The sequence below is a fragment of the Drosophila bipectinata genome, chromosome XL, assembly GCF_030179905.1.
Source record: "Drosophila bipectinata strain 14024-0381.07 chromosome XL, DbipHiC1v2, whole genome shotgun sequence".
In the NCBI taxonomy this organism is placed as follows: Eukaryota; Metazoa; Arthropoda; class Insecta; order Diptera; family Drosophilidae; genus Drosophila; species Drosophila bipectinata.
In genome coordinates this window covers 14092852-14115085 of record NC_091734.1, presented here as the reverse complement: position 1 = coordinate 14115085, position 22234 = coordinate 14092852, and the positions used below count along the sequence as shown (strand labels likewise).

The 22234-nt window shown below is 33.0% G+C and overlaps 1 protein-coding gene across 9 annotated transcripts in view; it reads right to left on the bottom strand.

The window, feature by feature from the left end:
• Positions 1-26: 26 nt before the first annotated feature.
• Positions 27-22234, bottom strand: part of SK (small conductance calcium-activated potassium channel) — a 65300-nt gene continuing 43092 nt past the window's right edge. For 3 of the 9 annotated variants that reach the window (XM_070282295.1, XM_070282303.1, XM_070282312.1), the window contains 9 exons: positions 18320-18636; positions 18138-18242; positions 10231-10366; positions 8617-8727; positions 8338-8465; positions 6761-6830; positions 6572-6673; positions 6307-6476; positions 5250-5415 (listed from right to left, as the gene is read on the bottom strand). In XM_070282295.1, coding sequence (XP_070138396.1) covers positions 5250-5415; positions 6307-6476; positions 6572-6673; positions 6761-6830; positions 8338-8465; positions 8617-8727; positions 10231-10366; positions 18138-18242; positions 18320-18636 — 1305 coding nt within the window. Of the gene's footprint in view, positions 1771-5162; positions 5416-6306; positions 6477-6571; positions 6674-6760; positions 8466-8616; positions 8728-10230; positions 10367-12792; positions 12929-18137; positions 18243-18319; positions 18637-22234 lie in introns of those variants that run through there. The other 6 variants (XM_070282314.1, XM_070282316.1, XM_070282299.1 and 3 more) reach the window with 6 other exon arrangements.

Here is a 22234-nt window from a genome sequence, read left to right as displayed (position 1 = left end):
AAACCCACCCGATAAAAACACAGACATTCGTTTTATATCTTTTTGACTTTTATTTTATTTTTATTCAGTTTTTATCTTTTGGTTTTTCTTTCATACAAAGCCCTTTATTATTGTTAAAATTTCAATTATCATTGTTTTTTGGTTTTCTTGTTCTTTTCATCATCATTAATAATTTACAATTATATGTGTTTTCCTTATGTTTCTGTTATGGTTTGTTCGCTTTTATTTTTACTTTTATTCTCTTGCCCCATTATCTGCTTTTTTTTTGGGGGGTTGTACATTATAACAGTACAGTAATTGATTTTTATGTAATATGGTAAATTTGCTATAAATAGTGGGAATTCTTATGAGGTAAATGCTTAATGAGCAAAAAAAAAAAAACAATTACAATCGTCATCAGATCAGATCAGTTTTTATACTACATACATAATACATATAATATATATATGTATACAAAATAACAAATCGTAAATCTAATAAACATTCTTAAAATTCATATCTCAAATACAAATACAATATTTGCTTTAGCTGTTAGTTTTCTTAATATTTTTCAGATTTTTTTGCGATTTTGTTTGGGTTTTTGAAGTTTGTTTTCGAATCATGTTTCAAGTTTTTCGGGTATTTTTTCTGTTTTTTGAGTTGGTTTTTGAAGCTTTTAGTTTTTCTATTTTGCGTATGTTTTTTTTGTTACTTTTTTTTGGGGTTTTTTTAAATCGTAAAATACTAATTTAGCAAATGTAGGCACCCTAAATATTAAAGCTTTTGCAAAACACGGTTCCTCGATAAGATATAACAATATATTTTTTGTTTTTGGTTTGGTTTGGGGTTCCCCTTTTTAAATTTAAATATACAATATAGTAAATTCAAAATAAACTATTTCATTAGCCATTGAATTTGTTTTTACTTTTGGTTTCTTTACGCTTTATTTCTTTAAGAAATTAAATCTTTTCTTCCGTTTTTAAATTTAGTTTACTTTTAGTGTAGGTTTAGTTAAAGTTTTCTTTAGTATTTAGTTGACATTTTCTGTGTTTTTTTTGTTTAATTTATGCATTGCATTCTTGTTTAGTTCTCTTTATTTATTAATAAAAAATTGTTTCTCCATCTCGCCAGCTTCTCTACGTTTCCTAGTCGTTTTGTTTTCTTTTTTAAATGTATTATTCTTTATTGTTTAGTTTAACATAATAATTGGTTTCATTTTTTTGTTAATTTTTTTTTAAGGTTTTCTCTTTAGTTTTGTTGTTAATAAATTGGTCTTTGCTTCGGCTTTCGATTTAGCTACTGAATACATTACTATAATACATATAAAGTCAAATATGATGTTATTAGTGTTGGGTTTCTTCTGGGTTTGGTATATACTTTAAGACCGTCTGTACATGTATTTATATATATATATATATATATATATATAAGTATATATATATTCGAGTGTGTGTGTATATATCTAGATATTGTATATATAACCTTATATATTTTGTTTGCATACCTCTAGTTGGGCGAGTGGGGAGTGGGTCTATCTTTTAAGTTTTTGTGTAAAATCCACAAAATTTATTTCACTTTTTGATGGCTGCTTTTGTTGGTATTTAGTTTTTAGTTTTTGGTTCGGCCTTTAATTTCCAGTTTATTTTTTTTGTTTAGTTTTTAAGCCTTGGCATTGTTTTGTTTTCTTGGACCTGGTTTGGCTAGAAGATCTTTTGCTTGTTTTTTTTGGGTTTCTGTATATTCGAATTGAAGCTTGAAGTTCTCGAAGTACCCCTTGAGCTCTACGATTCGCTGAGGAAAAGAATATCTTGATTAACAAAACAAAATAAATAATATTGTATAAGAAACAAAAAAAATATAACAATCTCTAGGAAAACAAAGACACTGTTGTTGGACAGGAAACAATTGTGCGAAAAACCAAATTGTTTGTTATTTTTGATACAAAAATTGATATCCAGCTCAAAGGCGGCTAAAAAATCTTCCATATTATAAATTCAGTTTTCTCTTTAGGAATTTTGTTTATTCTCTTTGTTGCTTGTTGTTGTTGTTGTTTAAATTTGTTTTTGTTTGTATAATAAAGACCTGTCTTTTGGAAATTCGGTCCCTCATATCAAAGTTTTGTGTTAAGATTTTGGTATTTCAATATTTCAATATTTTCATATTTTTGTGGGTCTTAGGAAACCAGTTCAAACGGGAATTTGATGTTGTACCAATTCTTTGCTTTTATTCGTCTATCGTTAAGTTATAGATTATTATTATTCGTTTTATAGAGTTGAAACCCAAATATGCATCAATACATAACGTTAAAGCTGGGCGCATTTCATACCTCGTTTCTTGTATCAGTGTATCTATGTGTGTATCTGTGTGTTCTATATATGGTAATGGTTTCTGATCTGTTGGTGTGTCCTGTCATAGTCATTGTCCTCATCTCTGTAATATGGTGTCGTATTGTGTCGGTGTCGTCTTTATTGTGATAAAGCTATTTTGACAGCAGTCTTGAACGTTCTTTTTCAAAATTTAAATATTCAATATTATAAATAGGTATACACACATTTTTGGTTTTAAGTTTGTCGGTTTTCTCCTTTAACTCATTTACCTTTATTCTCATTAGCTTTTAGATCTATCAGACAGTTGGGAAAATCTACAATTTTAATCCGAATCCGAATCTGAACTTGAATCTGGGAGAAGTGCAAGGGGCAAAGGAAATGTTCACTTGGCTTGGCTATATAGTGTATATATAGTATATAGATTACACATATTTTGATCCTTTCTGGCCCTGGTTCTGGTTTTTCTGGTTTTTCTTATTATTTTTCTGATGCTATGGAGAGGATTTTTGGGAGGGGATAGGATTGGGGGCACTATATGGGGAATTCATTGATCTAACAAAGCGTTAGAGGTTTTTTTTTACTATTTTTTTTTTAACTAACTTCGATGCTCTCAGTTAATACTTTCTAGTAATGTTATGTATATATAATGTTCCTTTTAGAATCTTTAGAAAATCTTTACGTAGCTCGGCCACTTCTGCACTATTATAATGCCTACACTATTTTCTGCTCAACTTTTCGGTTCTATACTCTGTGGCATACTCTATTTTTGTTTTCTTTCTTGTGTATAATAATGTGAATAACCATTTATATTTTACAAAATCTTCAATTAAAATTGTTCTTCTTTAGATGTAGATTTTACTAGCTTAGTTTCTCTTAATATTTGTTGTGTTTTTTTTCATTTTCTATTACGACTACCATTTCTCTATCATCACGTATGTAGTTTTAACTCCCATTGAAAGCTAGTCAGGTTCTTAATTGAGTTCTTAATAGGTTTTGGTAGAAAAAGAAAAGCAAAAACAACAACAAACGAAAATATATATGTATATATACTAGACTAAGTACTCTATACTATATACTATACTATATATATGTATATTTGTTTTCGTCGTATATATATATATATATATATATATATATATGTAGAAAAAAAAGACAACAACAAACTTGTTTCGTTATTTTTGGTTTTTGGTTTTTTTTTTTAGAGTTTAGTTAAAGCCAGAGTAGTTGTTTAAAGTTAGAATCGTTATTTCTTCTTGGTTTTCATTCTCTTGGGTATTCTTGATCTTTTCCTTTAAAATTTTTCAATGTTTTTCAATATTTTCTAACTGATTTCGCTGTTTTTGTTTTCTAGTTCAATGAGTTGTGTTTTTGAGACTTGACTGTTTTTGAAATGTTTTTGAAAGAAAAGCAAGAAACGCCCTTAGATTTGAAAACAAACGAATATAAGAAATATTCATCTCTGTTTTCATATCTAAAGGATCTCCTGCCTATTTCTTTTCTCGCGGTGTATGTTCTTCACACATAAACAGTTCAGACACCCACACAAACACACAAACACACACAGACACACGGATACATATTTACAAGTTGTTCCAGAATTTCTTTAAATATTTCCAAGACAGACAGACAAATGCGTTTGGTTTTTGTTCTTCAGATGTTTGGTATGTTTTGGGATGTATATACATAAATATACCGCAACCGGAAACGGAAGTGCTTAGTATTTGTTGGTATTTTTTGGTTGGTATTACTAAAATTGTATAAGGTTCTCTATGGTTATGGTTATGGGGTTTTGTGAGCTTCTTCTTGTGAGTTTTTCTGTTTCTGGTATTCGTTTTGTATTTCAATTCGATTCAGTTTTAATTTTAATTGTAATTTAATGAACTAACACATCCTCACACTGTACACACACAGACAGGATCTCTCTCAGACACAGATACACTCAAACACAAACATACTCTGCTATATTATGTAATGTTTTTGTTTTTAGTATGCAAGCACAGGTGAAAATTACAAATATGTTTTTGGGTTTTCTGATTTTAGCCTAAAATTTTGGAAAAAAAAAATTACACATCTTGTATATATATATATATATTCTTTTTGTGTGTTTCTTTTTTTTTTGTTGTTTGGATTATATATATATATATGTCCACACACGACATAGGCATACAGTCATGTAGATAGTATGCGTACGTTGGTGCTGTGGCTGTTGTCGTGTATAATGCTAACATTTGACTTTTTTTCTCATTTCGAAGAGGCTTATTTACAAAAGGCCGAGTTCGAAATTCGACTTGTAGAATTACTAATATTACTATTAACGCTATTATTACTATTCTGACTATTACTAGCACTATTACTATTACTACTATTATTGCATACACGTTCTCTTTTCCTAGTAAACTTATTCGAGGCGACCGTCGACTTGGCCGCCGCCACCGTTCTCGTCTCGCCACCACCGCTGCGATCGTCGATGGTCATCGGTTCGAGCATGGTTATCGACTTGACGATAACACTTCCGCTTCCGCCGGTCGCAGCTATTGCCGGCGTTGATATCGAGCCCGGTATCTGATCCGGCGAACTATTACTGTTCGTATTGGTGTTTGTGTTTGCCAGCGATTCGGAATCTTCGGGTATTATTGGTATTATTTCCCGATTACCGGGCCCTTGTTGTCCCGATAACGATAACGATGGCGTCGGCAGTCGCTGTCGCAGCGCTGTCTCAGCCACGGCGAACCTATCGAGCTTTCTCAGCGTTGACATAGACGAAGGAGTTGTTCCAGTTGCAGTTGCTGTTGCTGATGCTGATGTTGATGTTGATGATGTGAAGAATGTGGAGGATATTGGCCAGAAACGACCGGATGCTGGATCCCTCATGGGATCAGGCACCGGCCTTATTGTTAGCATCTCGATGTTAATCACGGAAGTGGAGCGCTCTCTTTCTGATATTCAGCTGCCGTATTTGTTGGAAGATGCGTAGCTATTAACTGCAGATCCATTTGATGGCATGTGAGTATCAGGCACTAAATGTGGTGTTCTACTAGATATAGGTGGCAAAATAGGGCTTGTTGGCCAATGGTAAGTAGCGGCGGCGTTATTGGATGAGGGAACACTTCTATGCAAAAAGCAGTATGTTAATTCTCATTATCAAAAGTTTCAAAGCTTTCACAAAAAATAAATCAAATCAACAAAAAAATAAAAAATAATAAAAAACCAAAAAATGAACAAAAGATTTAAAACAAAAATTTTAAAAACAAAAACTAACTAAAAGTAAAGAAAAGTTAAAACAAATTAAATCAATTGTTCTTTTTCTGGTTTTCTGATTAAGTTTGATTATGAAAATTGATGTTTAGTTTTTGATTTGAAATGTTTATCGAATGATAGAAAGCCGTGAAAAAAGAGTTGGAATAGAGATTAAATTGAAAGCCCTGATATAGTTTTGATTTAAAGATTATAGATTTAAACAACTAGATTTTAAATAAGCCTACAGGTACTAGTAGTTCTCAAAAGAATTTCTAAAGGTTTGTTTTCTTTTCACAACAAAAAAACGATAAAAAGAGAAACAAATCTTTGATGAACCAATTCTTATAAATCATATGAATCTTGCATAGAAGACGGAGTATATATTTCCCATATTTTTCATTTAATTTTTGAATAATTTCCTTTTTTTCAATTTGGAGGTTTTGAGTTCGAGTGTGCAAAGGACAAACTACAGAGTAAATATATATATTTACAAAAGAACTACGACAAATGGACTGATGGAGTGATGGACTGACAGATGGACTGACAGAGATTGAGAGGATGAAGGTATGGAGCTGGGAGGGGATGGGGCTTTGGCCAATTCCCGACAAAAAACGATAACAAATCGAAATGACAGGCATGAGGATGAGGTTAATGGAGAGATCGAGCGAGAGAGACAGAAAGACAGACAGAAACAGAGACAGACAGAAAGACAGAGAGAGAGACAAAGAGAGATGGTGTGGAGAAAGCGAAAGAAAGGACTCACCTGGAGTGAGGGAAAAGCATGGGCGCCGCATTGAACATCGAGGGAGGGGTTGGCTGCTGAATGGGGGCTGCAGCTGTGTCCGGATGCAAGAAGTTGCGCCTCTGTTCGATTCGCTCCTGATGTTGGGTCAAGCAACGGGACAATAGGTCCGGCAGGCTCTCCATGTGCTCCTGGTGGTCGGATGGACAAAAACAAGGACGAAGGACGTTTAGGTTTATTATTATTGTCTGTTGTCTGTTTGAGGTCCTTTGTCGTTGTTTCCTACCTGTATGCTCTGCATTTTATCCTCCAGATTGGTTAGGCGCTCCTCGATGGCATCCTGACGGCTAGACATGTCCGATATTATCTCGTAGACCGTGTTTTGTGTCTGTGAATGCACAAATAAATCATATTCAGTCACCCAGCTCAATAGTAAGAGACTATAGATATTATTCATATATTATTTTCTAGCTACCTTGGCCATGTCAGTTATTGTGTTTGCATTATCCATTAGTTTGCGCTGATCCATTTTGACTTTTCGCAACCTGCATTTGGCATTGAGAGAACATTATTTCAGGGCAGTTTTAAAAACACATATCGATAATCGATCATCGTTGAACGTTAATCGTTTATCGGCTAACACATAAAACACTAAGCTTAGGACACTTGCACACAATTTTGTTTTCTTTTTCTTCTTTTTTTTTTGTAAATTTTATCAACTTTTTCTTTATATCTCTTCTTTTTCTTTATTTTTTATTTATAAAACAGACCACTTGATGCATTGCGTTTTGGAATTTTTCAAAGCAAAGTGCATAATCTTGTCAACTAATAAAGCTTTTAAAATTCTATTTTATTTCTAAAAGCAAGCATAGACTATGGAATATTATTTTTAGTAGAAAAGCAAAGTGACATGATCCTTTATTATATTTTTTGGAAAATTTCAAAACGCATTGCTGCAAAAATTCACTGAAAAAGTTAATTTAGTTATTTATTATTTTGTGTTAGAATTGTTAGTGCCGTAGAAGAATAAAAATGTTCCATATTGGCGTTAAAAATTGCAGAAAATCGTATCGTGAAAGTATCACCATATCTTTGGACCAAATACCCCCATCCATTTCCCAGACTAATCCATAAGAAGTTAATGAAGATGAGACTACGATCACAGGATTTGTGGAAGAGAAGACAGGTTACAAAATCGGGTGTATTTCTGGATTAGTATATGTAACGCTAAATGAGGCATAAGCTTGATGATATTGCAATAATTTTAGATACGAGATTCTAGAATATTTAACGCAGCATGCTAGGTTATGAGGCTATTCTCAATTATATATATTTTTTTTTTGGTTTTTTTTGCATAACGTAAAAACAGGGCTTTACAACCTATTTACAGGCTAGTAAAACGAGTTCAATCATTCTGGTTGCAGTTTTTTTTTTTTTAGTTTTCAGTTCTCGGTTAGAGGTTTTTGTTTTAGTTTAGTACGAGTACTTGATCATTGTTTAGTATATAGTATCACGATTATATACAGTTTCTGGATGTAATCCAAAGCTTTGCCTACAAATTACATTAATGAGTTTCTAGTATAGATGCTCGGGGGGAGAAACTGGGACGGGAACAGGACTGAGTTTTTGTTACTTGATCTTGTGATCCAATAAACATACAAATGTACAAAGAGTTATATATAAAAAGATATATATATGTGGACAGATGAGTATTGATTTTTAGAGTTTTACGAAAAACGAGACAGAACACAAACAAAACAGAGACGAGTTTACAAAGTCAGACTAATGATGGCTTACACTCGAAAAAGTTGGAATTATTGGGTTTAGCTTTCAAGATCAAAGGTAAACTCGTATAATCCCTTTTTGGAGTGTCTGAAACTACTGTATGTAGGTTATTGTATTTATCATTCGATTGGTACTCTGGCACTTTATTTCTTTAGCACGTTTCGATTATTGACTTTAATTGTTATATTTTTTTTGATTGGTTGGTTTGGTTTGGTTTGTTTTTTTTTTGTTTGGCTGGTTGGTTGATAGATCTCTAAAAATACTCACGCATATATAGCTAGAAGGAACTTTCTTTGGTGGGTTCTTACACGGCCGGGATTAACCCGTTTTACTAGTCTTGTATGTTTGTAAATGAGCCAAGTTTCACGAAGGACATTCGCCGCAGCATTTTTCAGCTAAAAATTTTGGGTTCAAGAAAGAAATGGTATACAAAGTCAATTAGATATGTGATAGTTTGTTATAGTTTTGTTTTGATAGCATTTCAGTCGGTTAAGTCGGTTGTGTAGTTGTGTATCTATATTGTTTGGAACCGGTTTTGTATAATACCCTTTTGGTCAACTGCGTGTCCATCATGAAGTTGTGCACATGCTTCTCGGCACGGGTCAGCTCCAGTTTCCGGGAAACCACGGCCACCAGCAGAGCCGTGCATCCAGCGCCCTGCAACGACGATGTTGAGAATCGTGAGATATCGCTTCCACCCAAGAGAATTCTCAAAAATTCTCTAAGGTCTAAGGGTGAGTTTAATAAATTGAAAATTGCCAAAGGACATTCATTCTTTTTTCTAGAAGAGGTTAATCGATTGAAAGATAGATCTATAAGATCATAGAATTAGTTTTCTTTTGAGAGTAGTTGAATGTCCTTGCATTTTTCAAATGTCAGTTAGTAATTTTTTATTTTGAATATCTTTTTTTTGGGTTTATGCATTCAAATGGATTTTTTTTTTGGTTTTGTTTATAGTCCAGAACTTGTTGTTGCTCTCAAATGGATAGATATACTTGTAAAAACACTTTTCTGTATGGTTATGTTTTCACTTTCTTCAAATTTGTAGTTTTCCATTTTTTTTTTCTTTTTTTGTAAATTTTTATTCACATTGTTATTTAGTTGACATTTTTTGAATGGAAATGGAACGAATAATGGGTAAGTAAGTGGGTGGTATGACTGAATGCATGAACGAGTGCATGAGTTAGTAAGTGGAATGAGTCCTTCGATTACAAGAGTTTTTGGAATGCAGCGCAACAGTTTTTTTGTTTAGTTCTTTAAAAAGTAGTTAATTTTTGGGGGAATTCTTTTAAAGATTTCTTGGTAATACAACAGTTAGAGTTTGGTGTCTGGCAGAGTTACATACACACGAATAAGTACGAAACGATTAGCTAGGTATTTAGGTAACAAGTTCGAAACCATAAATCAAGTTTTAGGATATTTTTTTTAGTTTTTATCTATTGGTTTTGGTTTTGGCTACTACGACATGATAAATATATATGATATGGCCAAAAAGGACAGTTGAAAATCGAATTATATCGGTGGGATTATATAGTTAAGATATTATATAGAAAGAGAGCTTAAGAAAGAGCAAGATATATGTTATAGGGAGGGAGGCAGACAGAGAGATAGAGAGAGTAAGCCACACAGAAGCAAAGTTTGGTTAAAAAAATATATACGTATATTAGAAATATTAGAATCATAGAAGCGGAAATTAATATATATTTTTTGGCTGTAACCTGCATCTAACCTTGACTGCAATAATGATCTTTCTTTTCTCCTAAATAACATGCAGGGATATCCTATGTATCCTTGAGGTTGGTTGAAAGCTGGTGATTCAACTAGACATTCGATATATATTATAAATGTATGTACAGATTCTTTTTGTTGGTTGTTTTTTTTTTGTTGATAAATATATAGATAGCGGCGAGGGGCGTTTGTGGTAAAGTGGGCGTGGTGGGCGGGTAACATTCGTATGCAATTTATGTAAGATATATACACGTGACATTTGTCAAAACAGTCTTGAGTCGACAATGATGTTTCTCTTCAATTTTTTGCTTCAATTTGATTTTTAGATTTTCTGGTTATGGTTTTTTGTGTGCAATTTGTTGTTTAATTATAATATATATAATTTTTGTTTTGGTTTTTTGTTGTTTGTAGTTGTTGTAGTTAAAAACTCACCATTATTCCTGTACTGACAGCGATACCACGTCCACAGTACGTATTCGGAACAATATCACCGAAACCAACACTCAAAAATGTTATCGCTATCAGCCACATTGCATTCAAAAGATTCGCATGTTCTTCATCATGAAATCTGTTCCAGCACGCGATTTATTTATATATATATCATATATATAATAATATATATGTTTTTGTTTTTTCGTTTTCAAATATATATATTTTTTGGTTTAACGAGATTTTATTGTTTGGGTCAATAACACGCGTTTGGTTTTTTTTTTCAAAAAATGAAAGGGAAAGAGAGATAGAGAAAAATATCGTATTGTTGGCTTAATGTTCAAAATAAATCATAAGAATTCATTTAATAACTAAATATAGTTGTACAAATATTAAAGCAAAAACATATATAAAACAGAACACAAACAAAATGGAACTCAAGTCAAAAATATAAATGAAACAGAGTATTAGAAATGGGCATTCGAGTTGAACAAGAAAATCGAAAAATTGAAAAGACGATTAAACTTTTGAGTGAGGCACACAATACAGTGGTCGAAAAAGATTTGTTTTTTTGGGATTAATTATTTTTGGTATTTTTTTGGGAGGTTTTTTGGTATTTTTTTTTGCTTTTTCGACAGCCACGTAACCGTTAATATATATGTATATATGTACACACCAGGGTCTTATGTTCATATTTCCATAAAAAATACAACAAAAAAGCAACTGGGTGAGCGGTGAGCAGTGGGTGTATCATATCTTTTTTTTGTTTTTGGTTTTATTTTTTTTTTGCTTTTATTTGCTAGGGTGCAGGAAAACAATTCAATTTAATTTCAATGGCAACTGCTCACTCACACACACACACACATAAACTCATACACTCGCACGCACACTTATACACACACACACACACATGGACATTTAAGTATGTACATTAATAGAATTTGCCGGAGAGCTGTCAAGAAAGATTTGTTTTGATTTTGTTTTTGTTTTTATTTTTTTTTTGGTCAGGAAGCAAAAAACTTTTCTTGCTGCTTCCTCTTTAAGGTATATGTATGTATGTGTGTGTTGTATGTGTGTTAGTTTCTTTTCCGGGCCGAGAGACAAAAAGAAAAAGTTACATTGTTGCTGCTGCTGCTGCTGCTGTTTGGTTTTTATCTGCTCTTTAAAGCTGGAAATATTATTGTTTTTTATACATACATATGTATGTATGTATATATTATATATATATATATATATTATATTTATATGAAACATACACATAGACACACAAAAGTATGCTGGGTGTGGGTGGGTGGGTGATGATTTACAACAGATTGCCAGAGAGTGTGTGTGTGTGTGTCGGGGTGGGGGGAGATGTCATGGTTGTATGTACTAATCGCGGCCTGCTCAGGAAACAACCAAAAAAATGAGCATAATAATAGCTAGAAACAAAAAAAAAAATAAGAGGGGAGGTGGGGGACCGACAGTTTGACGTTTGCTTTTTCGCATTTTTCCCCAAAAAACATTTTTTTTCTTTTTTTTTTTTGGCGACGACTTGGGCAGACAAAACGGCAACTGAAATAAATACATGAATGTGCGCTGAAATGTATGCTACATTTTTTGTGTGGGCGTTCTCTGTGTGTGTTTTCGGGTGTTTGTGTGCACGTGTGTGTGTGTGTGTGTGAGCCTGCTTCAAAACGGATTTTGGATATTTGAATTTGAATTTATAGCTCAACCTAAGCGAGGGGGGAGGGGTAGAGGGGCTTAAAACCCAAAAACTAACAGGTCAGGAGTCAGGGGGTCAGGAGGACAGTTGACAGTGGCGTAGACAAAAAAAAACTTAAAGGGGGTTTTGTGTTTAAAAATCCTACTAAATTCTTATTTAAACGTTAAAAACTTTAAAACCTTATAGTTCTTATTTTTAGTTATGATTTCTATGATTTTTTTTTTAATTTATTTTGTTTCTGGACCTAGAGTTCGAGTTTTTTGAGTAAAAGTTAAAAAGCCTCTGCTTTTTTTTGCTCAGCCACTGAAAGAATTGGCAGGTACCATTACCAGATAAGATACTAGATATATATTGGGCGCCTGAAAGGCGGATCATTTTTTTAGGCCCCCGCCACCTCCTCTACCTCCTCCTCCTCCACCGTTTCCTGCTACATTCTTAGCCTTGTTCTTCTGTTTCTGGTCCTGGGCTTTGACTTTTCATATTCATTTCTCTACTTTTATATATATATACATATATATGCATGATGATAATTGCTTGTTGTTGTTGCTGGTTGTCTATTTTCTATATATTTTTTCTGGGTTGGTTTTTTTGGTTGGTTGATGATGATGTATGCTTTGGTTGTTGTTTTGTACTTGTTGTTGTTGTTGTAGTAGTTTTATTACTTTATCATTTACATAATTTTCGCAACTGTTCTGTTCTGTACTGTACTTTAATATTTTATATATAATATATATTTTTTTTTTTCAGGCAGTATCATAAATGGAGTATTGTGAATTTATTGACTTATTTGCTTGGCATTTTGACTGATTTTTTTTTGGGGGTATTGTTTGGTATTTTTTTTTTTTTTGGGGAATACTTACCACCATGCCGCAGGTGAGAGTGATGCCACGTCCACAGTATGTGTTTGGCACAATGTCGCCATAGCCGACACACAAAAAAGTGATGGCCGTTAGCCACATGGAGTTAAGCAAATTCGCGTGCTCTTCATCGTGGAACCTTTTTTTTTTTTGATTCATAATTTGTATAGGTTTTGGATATTTGTTTCATTTATGATACGTTTTGGTTTTAGGTTATGATTGCCGTTTTTTTTACGTTTTACGTTTTGTTTAGCGGTATATAGATATATATATATAACATAATTTCGAAGGGTATTTATCAGATGCAGATTTGTGCGTATTTCGTATGCGTATATATTCAGGTTGCAGTATTTCATTTGTAATATATATATTTCATTTCAAAATTTTCGTTTTTCATACATTTTTGTTGTTTTGGTTTTTGTATATATTTTTTTTTTTAGATTTTTTTTTTGCAATTTGTGGATACAGAAGTAGGGTGAGAAGTGGAGTAAACAAATAAACAGATGTGAAATTATGTGAACATTTTTTTGTTAAAAATTTTTCATAAAATTTGTTGTTTTTTTTTCGATTTTTTGTAAACATACGTTAATTTTTTGTAAGAAAATTTCCATTAAAAATTTACATAAGAACTAAGAAAGAAGAATAAATTACAGAAACGAAACACAAACTCAACGGAATGGAAAACCAAAGATTTAACAAAACTAATCGCATTTATTTTATTTTGGGCTTAAAAAATAAAATGAAAGTATATATATATTTATGGAAAGAATAAGAGGAATTTCGAAAAGTCCTAGTAGATATTAAGGTATGTAGAGGTAGGTAGAGATAGTAGATTGAAAGATACAGAAAAATAGGGGAGAGGCGGATTGGTTACGAATATATATATATATTTCGAAATATACAAGTACATGAATAATATTGGATAATTGATAATTATAGTTTTGTTTAAAACGTTCGGCTTTTGGTTTCTGTTTTCTGTTACTGTTTTCTGTTTGGTCTTTTGTGTTACTTTATTTGCCTTTTGTTTTCATATCCTTGGCTCAAAATCTGTTATCCTTTATCCTGCTTCCTGCTGTTTCTGATTGGAAACTCGAAATAATAACTCTTGATCTGGCACACGCACTCGCTTTATATTTTTATTATTTGTGTGGGTGTGTGTACTTTCATTCTACACTATACTACATGCAAAATGTTCGAAATGGCCCATCAGAGAGTTGCCCCGCCTTCGCCTCCGCCTCCGCCTCTGCTTCCATTTCGGATGCATACCCCCCTTTTATGATTTCTACCTGAAGCCCCTGGAGAGGTGGCCACTAAATGCTGAATGTTGAAAACCGAATGCCTTCCAGCCAAGCTCCGTTGGGTGCCGTTTTCTTTCTTCTTTCCTTCCTCTTTATTCTCTTTTCTCCACCCCCTTGTTTTGTTTCATTCTGGGCAGGGGGCGGAGGGCGGTGGGCGTGTGGAGTGTTTGGGGGGTGTGGCTTTGCCGGGGGATAAGCAATTTGCAAAGGAAAAATCATAATGAATGCCAAGAGTCCATGGATGTGTCGGTGTGAGAAATGTGCAGTGGCGTAGTGGAGAAGGGGGGCTCTTGTTTTAAGGAAAAATATATTGAAAATGTAACAAAGAATATAAATTTTAATAAATTAAAAGTTTTTTATAGCCTTTTTCGAAGCTTTTAATTAAATCTTTAGGAATTTTGATAGTTTTTTGAACTTTTTCTGAAATTTGACATTTTGAAAGTGGTTTAAGGTTCCATTTTATCATTTTAGGACATATATTGCGAATTTTGAGGTATAATTCCTCCAAAACTTGTTAAAAACTTTAAGAAAATAGTTCAAAAACACAAAAAAAAGTGTAAAAAACAAACTTAGTATAATTTTTTAAGCTTTAAAACTATCTTCTTGCAAATTCCTAATTTTTTAGTTTGAAATTTTAAAAAATAAATAAGTTACAAGCCCCCGGACCTACGCCACTGTTGCATCCTGTATCTGCGTTCAGTGTTCAGTGTTGGCAAATGCTCTCATAAATCCGTACAAATCTCATGTTTCCCCATCTCTCCATATTTTCTCTCCCCAAAGCCCCAGCTTCCCTCACTCCTTCTCTTGCTTTCTTTTTTTTTTTTTTTAGTTTTTCAACTCCTCGGGAAAACAGAAAAAAAAAAGAAATGTGATGCGAACATAACAACTCCCAAGGACTCGAACCCCGAGCTGAGCACAGAGCATGCATGGATTGGTTAAGATACATATCCGGGGATCTTCAACGATACGCAAATACACATACACACACGTAGTACACATACAGACCAAAGGATACACAGACACATGAACAAAATGTAAAGGGGGGCGACGCATGGAAAACTATGAAAAAATTAAATAAAATTCAAAAAGGTTGCAAAAATATTAGAGATAGAGATATAGAGAGATATGGTGGAAGCGGAGGAGGAGGAGGAGATGGCTCCCTTCTAAGCTGATAGATCGTAAATGAAAAAGGCAATAAATTGGTCTACCAATTGCTACGAAAAAACATTTAGATACAAGTATAATTTACGGAATGCGGATTTCGACAAAAATAATAACAAATCCAAGGGGGAAACAAATGGAAAACATGGCGCATACGTGTTTGTGTGTACTTGTTATTATCATTTATTTTTGTTGTCCCTCTACTACTATATTCCTCAATTTATTTTTGAATGGGTTTTCATATTCGTGTTACACTATCGGTGTACCCCAACACTAGGCTTGGGGCCGAGGGTCAGAAATAATCGAAAAACAAATCAGAAAACCGAAATCAAAAATAAATCGAGCGAAGGATGTGACATGCAATCGATAAATGTCACTCATCCCTAACAGAAATAATATTTAATTATAAAATGTTGATAGAAAATATCATAATAAGGAGGGGAATCTACTGAAGCAGGGACTAGAATCCTTTTCAAGTGCTGCTGTCTCTTTTCTTGAAATCTTCTTCTTCTGTCTCTGTCTGTGGCTGTACCGTTAATTGTCCGTTATTCCATTTAGTTTATTTTATATATATTTATGAATATATGGGCTATATGGGCTACAAAAGCAAGGAGTTCTTGGTCTTTCTTGGATATTTTGTATTAATTTTCGATTTTTTTTGGTTTTTATTTTTCAAACACGAAGCGACAACAAGGACAATAACAACAACAGCAACAACAACAACAGCAGCAGCAGCAACAACAACTTGTGGAGTAGTTTGTGGTTTGTGGATGCTTTCGTCACTAAAGAATGATGCGATCATGGAAGTTATTTCTCAGTCGGGGTATTATGTTTCATTTGCAATTTTCATGTATTTTTGTTTCGTTTCGTTGTTTTTGGGTTTAATATTTAAGATTTATGCAGAACAAGTTAGTAATATATTAAGGTATCGGATGTTGTCGGTATATAAACACAGAGATATACGATCTATTTAGATACATATAGTATATGATCTACAGCAATGCATTCGGAGTTCAATCGATATTTTTTGAAGCTTAATAAATGTTTCTTTTTTTTTTATCGTTTGGTATTTTCTTTTGTTTTTCCGTTTTTTTTTTTGTTTCCCAGAACTAAACAGCAACAACAACAAGAATTCAAAAATATAAACTTTAAATTTTGAAATCAGAGAACAAAATAATCGAGTTTTTGAACAAAAATCTCAAAAACAATCGAAACTTGAACATGTGAAGAGTGAGAAAAACAGATACAGAGAGAGAGAGAAAGAGATATAGCGAGAGAGGGGGACGGAAATAGGTCACAAAAGGCCAAAAGTGCAGATCAGAACCAGAAGGAGAGAAAGAGATGGTTAGATACAACGGGGTAGCAAGAGAAAGAGATGGAGAATCATTTGTTGTGCACCAATATAGTCTGCTTTTTAAAAAAACTTGTGTAATAATAGTTTATTTTTTTTTTGTAAGTTATTAAAAAAATAAGCAAGAATAAACTGCTGAAGAGGAGTAGGAGAAAACAAGAGAGAGAGATAGAGAGAGAGAGAGAAAGAGAAAGATATAGATCTAGCATACAACGTTCATAAAAAACACAAAGATTCAAATTTTAAAAAAGTATACATGTTTTTGAGGGAAGAGGGGTTTAAAATGCAATAATATATAATATATATCATATATATATATATCATTCTCCAATTCTACGCACAGGGTGTATGGGTGTATGGGCGTGAGTGTGTGTGTGTGTGTTGGTTGAAAAACCCCATTTTGTTATTTATCGAGTTTATCGATAAATTGTTGGCTGTCAGTGGGAAAGAGCAAAAAAAAAAGAGAGGGTAAACAGGCAAGAAAAATGTTTAAAAAGGAAAAAAGGGGGTGGCGTTGGGTGGGGGGAGTGTGGGGCTTGGGGGGAGAAACAAGCGAATCCGAATGCCAAATGTAAATAAATTGAAACACATGCAGGCATTATCCATTATCCAATCGTTTGCTACGTGACAGTGACAATTGCATTTCGATGCTACAACATCACAGTTGCAATTGCAGATACAGTTCGCAGCTACAGACACCGAACCAGATATACAGATACTTTTGCACATACAGATACTATACATTGCATCTGTTACTGAAGCATTCCATTTGGTTATTTCTTTTTTTTTTCATTGTGAACAGCAAACGTGTAAATTCTTTAACCAAAATGCAAAAAATACTATATATTTATTTCAGTGTCTCTGTCTGGGTCTCTGTCTCTGCATGTGTGTGTGTAGTGGTGTGTGTCTGTGAGTTGTAAGCTGTGTGCTTAAGTCCCCCGCACCCCCAAACCCCCCTTTTGGATTTTCAGACCAATTGAATATTTAAAATATAACTTTAATAATACATTTTGAGTTGGAGGTTTTTATTTTTTTTTTTGCTTGTCGGAGTTATTGGGGTTTTCTGAGTTTTTTTTTTGAGTTTCTGAGTTGTTGGAGAAGACATTACGTAATGCTTAGCACATACATTTATGTACATACATACATTGATATTAAATACATACGTTTAAAAAAAGTTATGTCAAAGTATTTAGAGTGGCAAACACATTGAAATATTATTATGGAATTCAGAGTCGATAAAAAATACACACAGAACCGAAAACACAACAAACAACGGCTTACGGAAACGAACTGAACGAAACTAAAAATCTCACAAAATTAATCAACCATTGAGATCAAAAGACTAAATCAATATTCAAACCAAACAATCAGTGGTACAATCGAAAATGAAAATAATTTAACAATAAATTAAAAATCAATAATAGATAATAAATCTTTATATATATATATATACTATATTAGGATGTATCCTCATAGATATATAAAGAAGTATTGTATATAGAAGTTGTTGTAAGAATAAATAAATAAGATTCCATTACCTTTCGCACTGACGCAACGTCCAGGAGGCGATGATCCAGAGTGAGACCATGAAGACCAATAGAACCGTTCCCGGGCATATTGTCATTAGAGTTTTTAAAACGAATCTGAAATATGGGGTATTAAGAAGAGGTATTAATAGGATAAAAATATATTATATCTTATAGAATAACTCTATGATTACCTTGTGTTAAAATTAATCCTATTGAGAGCGCCAATGCTCCGTGATGATGCGTCTGTGAATAGTTTTGAATGCAGCAGCATTACGCGGCAGATTAAATATAATCGAAGGAACATAGGTAATGATAAAGCTACGTCATATGGCACCAATTCGGTGCCAATTGTTTTATTCTTATTGGCCAATTTCGTCGTCCACTGGAAATAGTATTCGCCAGGAATTGGATGTATAGCGCATATAAAAAGTTCTAACCCTATTTGACTAATTCGTTGCCATGTCATTGCGATCCTCCAATCGTCGGCGCAGTTATCTATCATGAATAACTATTTTGGCGCCAAAAACAATTTATATTCGATTGAATGCAATAAGAGTATCGGGTATTTATATTCATTTTGTAGTTATTGTTGGAGAGAGGAAATCAAAGTAAAAAAAAAAGAAGAAAGAGAACAAGAGAGTATATAATTTATTAAATATAATTGGAGATATATTGATTTGGTATTGGTTGTTTTTTTGTTTTTTTTTTTTGCGACTAAACAAAAATGAATTACACTCAAATATACGAGCATGAATTATTTGACAAGTACAACGTCAATGAGGTGTATCTGTGTGTGCCTACATATGTGTGTGTGTTAATGGGGTTTCTTGTAAAAGCAAGAGTCCTGAGTCCAAGTTCAAGTATATCTAGCTTCTTCAAAAATTCCATTTTTTATAAATCACTTTTGCAAGAGTGTATGTGTGTGTCTGTATAGTGCTCTTGTAGGTGTCTGTGTAGGTATCTGTGTTGGTATCTGTGTAGGCTATTGTGCAAGTGTATGGGTGACAGTACTTACTAGAAAGAAGCGTGCGTGTTCACATGTAATTAGCACATTTCACTCGATTTCGTTCTTGTTTCTTAGTTGTTGTTTACCTTATTGTTTTTTATTCCCATTGGGCTTTATCAAATCAATTTGGAATCGAACCAAATCATTTTCCAAAGTTCAAAATCAAAGAACCCACCCAAAAATCACCCCTGAATTTAATCGCAACCCTTCTCTGATATTGGGACATTGAGAACTGAAAGCAAACTCCAGCGCAGTGCATTTTGTAATCTATATATATATGTCTAAACTAAATTGGTTTATATATATATATATACACAGTTATATATATATATAAAGTTGGCACAACATTTAAGGCATTTTCAATCGCACAACAATCTAATCGAGTGCAAGAATATCGAATTTTAAAGGCGTTTTTGGGGATTTCGGGGACAAAAAACCTGAATTTTGATTTGTGTTTCTTTGTGGTTTCATGTATGAGCCATTCGCAGGTTAAGCCGACTGATTGATTGATTGCTGCTCATCGATTATTGATTATCGTTTATCGATCAACTAGAGTCTACACCTATACATTCATACAATAACACATAGATATTTTAGTATTTCCGTCAAAGTTTACAAAGTCCTGTGTTCTCTGGTTTCAGTTATTTTTTCGTTAATTAATTGGAATTTTGGTGAGAGATGGAATTGATGTTTCGATAGAAACAGATATCGATTGCATGTCGATTAATCTATTCAGTATCGACTTAGCGATGGGAATGCTCATGTGTATGCGGGTATGCTTGTATGTATGTGTGCACATGTACATCTATGCTATGCATGTTGTGTGTGTTTTTAGGCAAACCGATTGGAAACTCATTCCTAAAATGATTTACAGAATTGATTCTCAATTAAATGTCCAAGACCAAATAAAAACCAGTCTCAAAGTATATCGATTTATATCGATTTTATCGATAAGTTCGAGATAACTTTCCTGAATCGGTTAGCTTAACTGTACTTCAAGACAAGGTGGGACTAGGACTGGGACTGGGACTTGTAGTGGTTTAGCGCTTAGTGATTTTTATTTTTATTTTTTTTGGGTGGTTTTCGTGGTGCAAGCTAAGCCACAATTGTCCATTTGAGCCAAGCATTTGCTCGAACTTTGTTTAAGCTTTTTATTTTAAGGTGAACTGTAGCTGTAGCTGTATCTGTATCTGTAGTTTCTGTAGTAGTTTGGTTTTTTGAAGAAAGGAAATTGTCAACTAGGAGGATATTTTATGTACACTAGACACGGGTTCAACTAAACATCAATTTGAAGTTTGCTTCAGTATGCAGTTTGTTTGTTGGTTATCACAAGGATATATACACACACATATACATACAGTACAGAAGTATATATGGCATATATCCGGTCTAAATACAATCTAATTTTTAGCTACTCTAGGCATGTTTGGTTGGTTTCTGTTTTTGATTTGATTTGAGTTGGTTTTTTGGTATTGGTATTATTTTATTTGTACATAACACTATGCATTATGATTTTGGTTTTATTTGTTTTGGTTTTTTTTTTTGGATTTACTCACAAATATTGAAGTATGTATGGTAGATATTATAATAAGTATTACTTACTGAATTCTGCAAAGCATAATGGAAGGTAATTACATATTAAAATTTTACTTTTAAACATCGAAAATTAATTTGTTTTTAAAGGGGAGGATAACATTTAGTCGGAGTTATTAATAATAGAGAGAGAACAAATTGTGTGAAGAATACGATTTGAATGAGGTATTTCTGTTGGGGGTTACTGTAATACATATGTATCTATATGGATATAGATACATCAGCTGACTGGTTGGTTGACTGATTGACTGGTTGATTGACTGACTGACTGACTGACTGACTGATCGCTGTGATCGATGAACTGATCTGAGTCTGAATCATGGACATGGATATGGCTGAGGGATGCATTGTGAGAGTTTTGAGTTTATCGTTATTTGAGGGATATACATATATCAATTACCAATCCAAAATATTCGAAAGTTCGAAAAATCGATCACTGAACACAGGACTTTGTAGATGTCTAGCGAAAGTTCAGCGAAAGGATTCGATTCCACTTCTCTTCGGGGTTTATTTTTTTTTTTGTATTTTTCATTTATCTGTTTTTGGTTATTTGTTTTCTTTTTTTTTTTGCTTGTTTTATTCGAGTTCAAATGGCTAATATATAGTAGATATTGTCTAGATGTTGTATAATCAATAGAATTACATATATTGCACATATATATGCTCCCATGCTCTCTACAGTTTCTAGTTTTCTAGTTTTTATTTTCCAACAAAGGATCCTCAACCGATTTTCGAAATTATCGGAAAAATCGGTAGAGTTTCCTCATATTCTATAATTTTTATATTTAACTTTCATGCCAACATTAAGTTTAAACACAGGTCTTAACTAAACTTATTGGTTTGGTCTGTGAGAAGATATATTGTATAAAAAGTTTGGTTGTACTGTAACAGAAACGATTAAAGTAATACGGAACCAATAATAATCAGAAGAAGAGGAAGTAGAAGTGGAAGTTTTATAAACTATATATATATATATGGGGATCGTATATATATATAATATATATTGGAAAATATATATAGAGTTTAAATGTTGAGCAAATGAAATAAATTATAGTGCTGTACATGCAGTTGGGTTCTGTTTTTTTTTTTTTTTATTGAAAGCGCATTTTGGAGATAAACGAGTACGAAAACGATTTGGTTATGGAATGTATTATATATAGATCAGGTATATATAACATATATACTTTCAATGTCAATGGAAATGATAGGAAATCAATATATTGTTGGTCTGATATTTCAAAAAAGCAATAAATTCGGAAAGAATGGAAAAATACTTTCGGTGAAAACTGTGTGTGTGTGTGAGAGTGAGGGTGTATGTGTGTGTGTGTTAGTGTTGTGTGTGTGTGTGTGAGTGATTAAGGTGATTAAAAGTGAATGAAAATGATTAGCTTTTTATGTACAGTGTTTCAGCTTCTTTTCTCGTTTTTTTTTTTTCATATTTTTCAGATGAATTTCAAATGTTGTTGAGAAAATGTCCAGAGAAATGGTGGAATGAAGCGAGAATGGA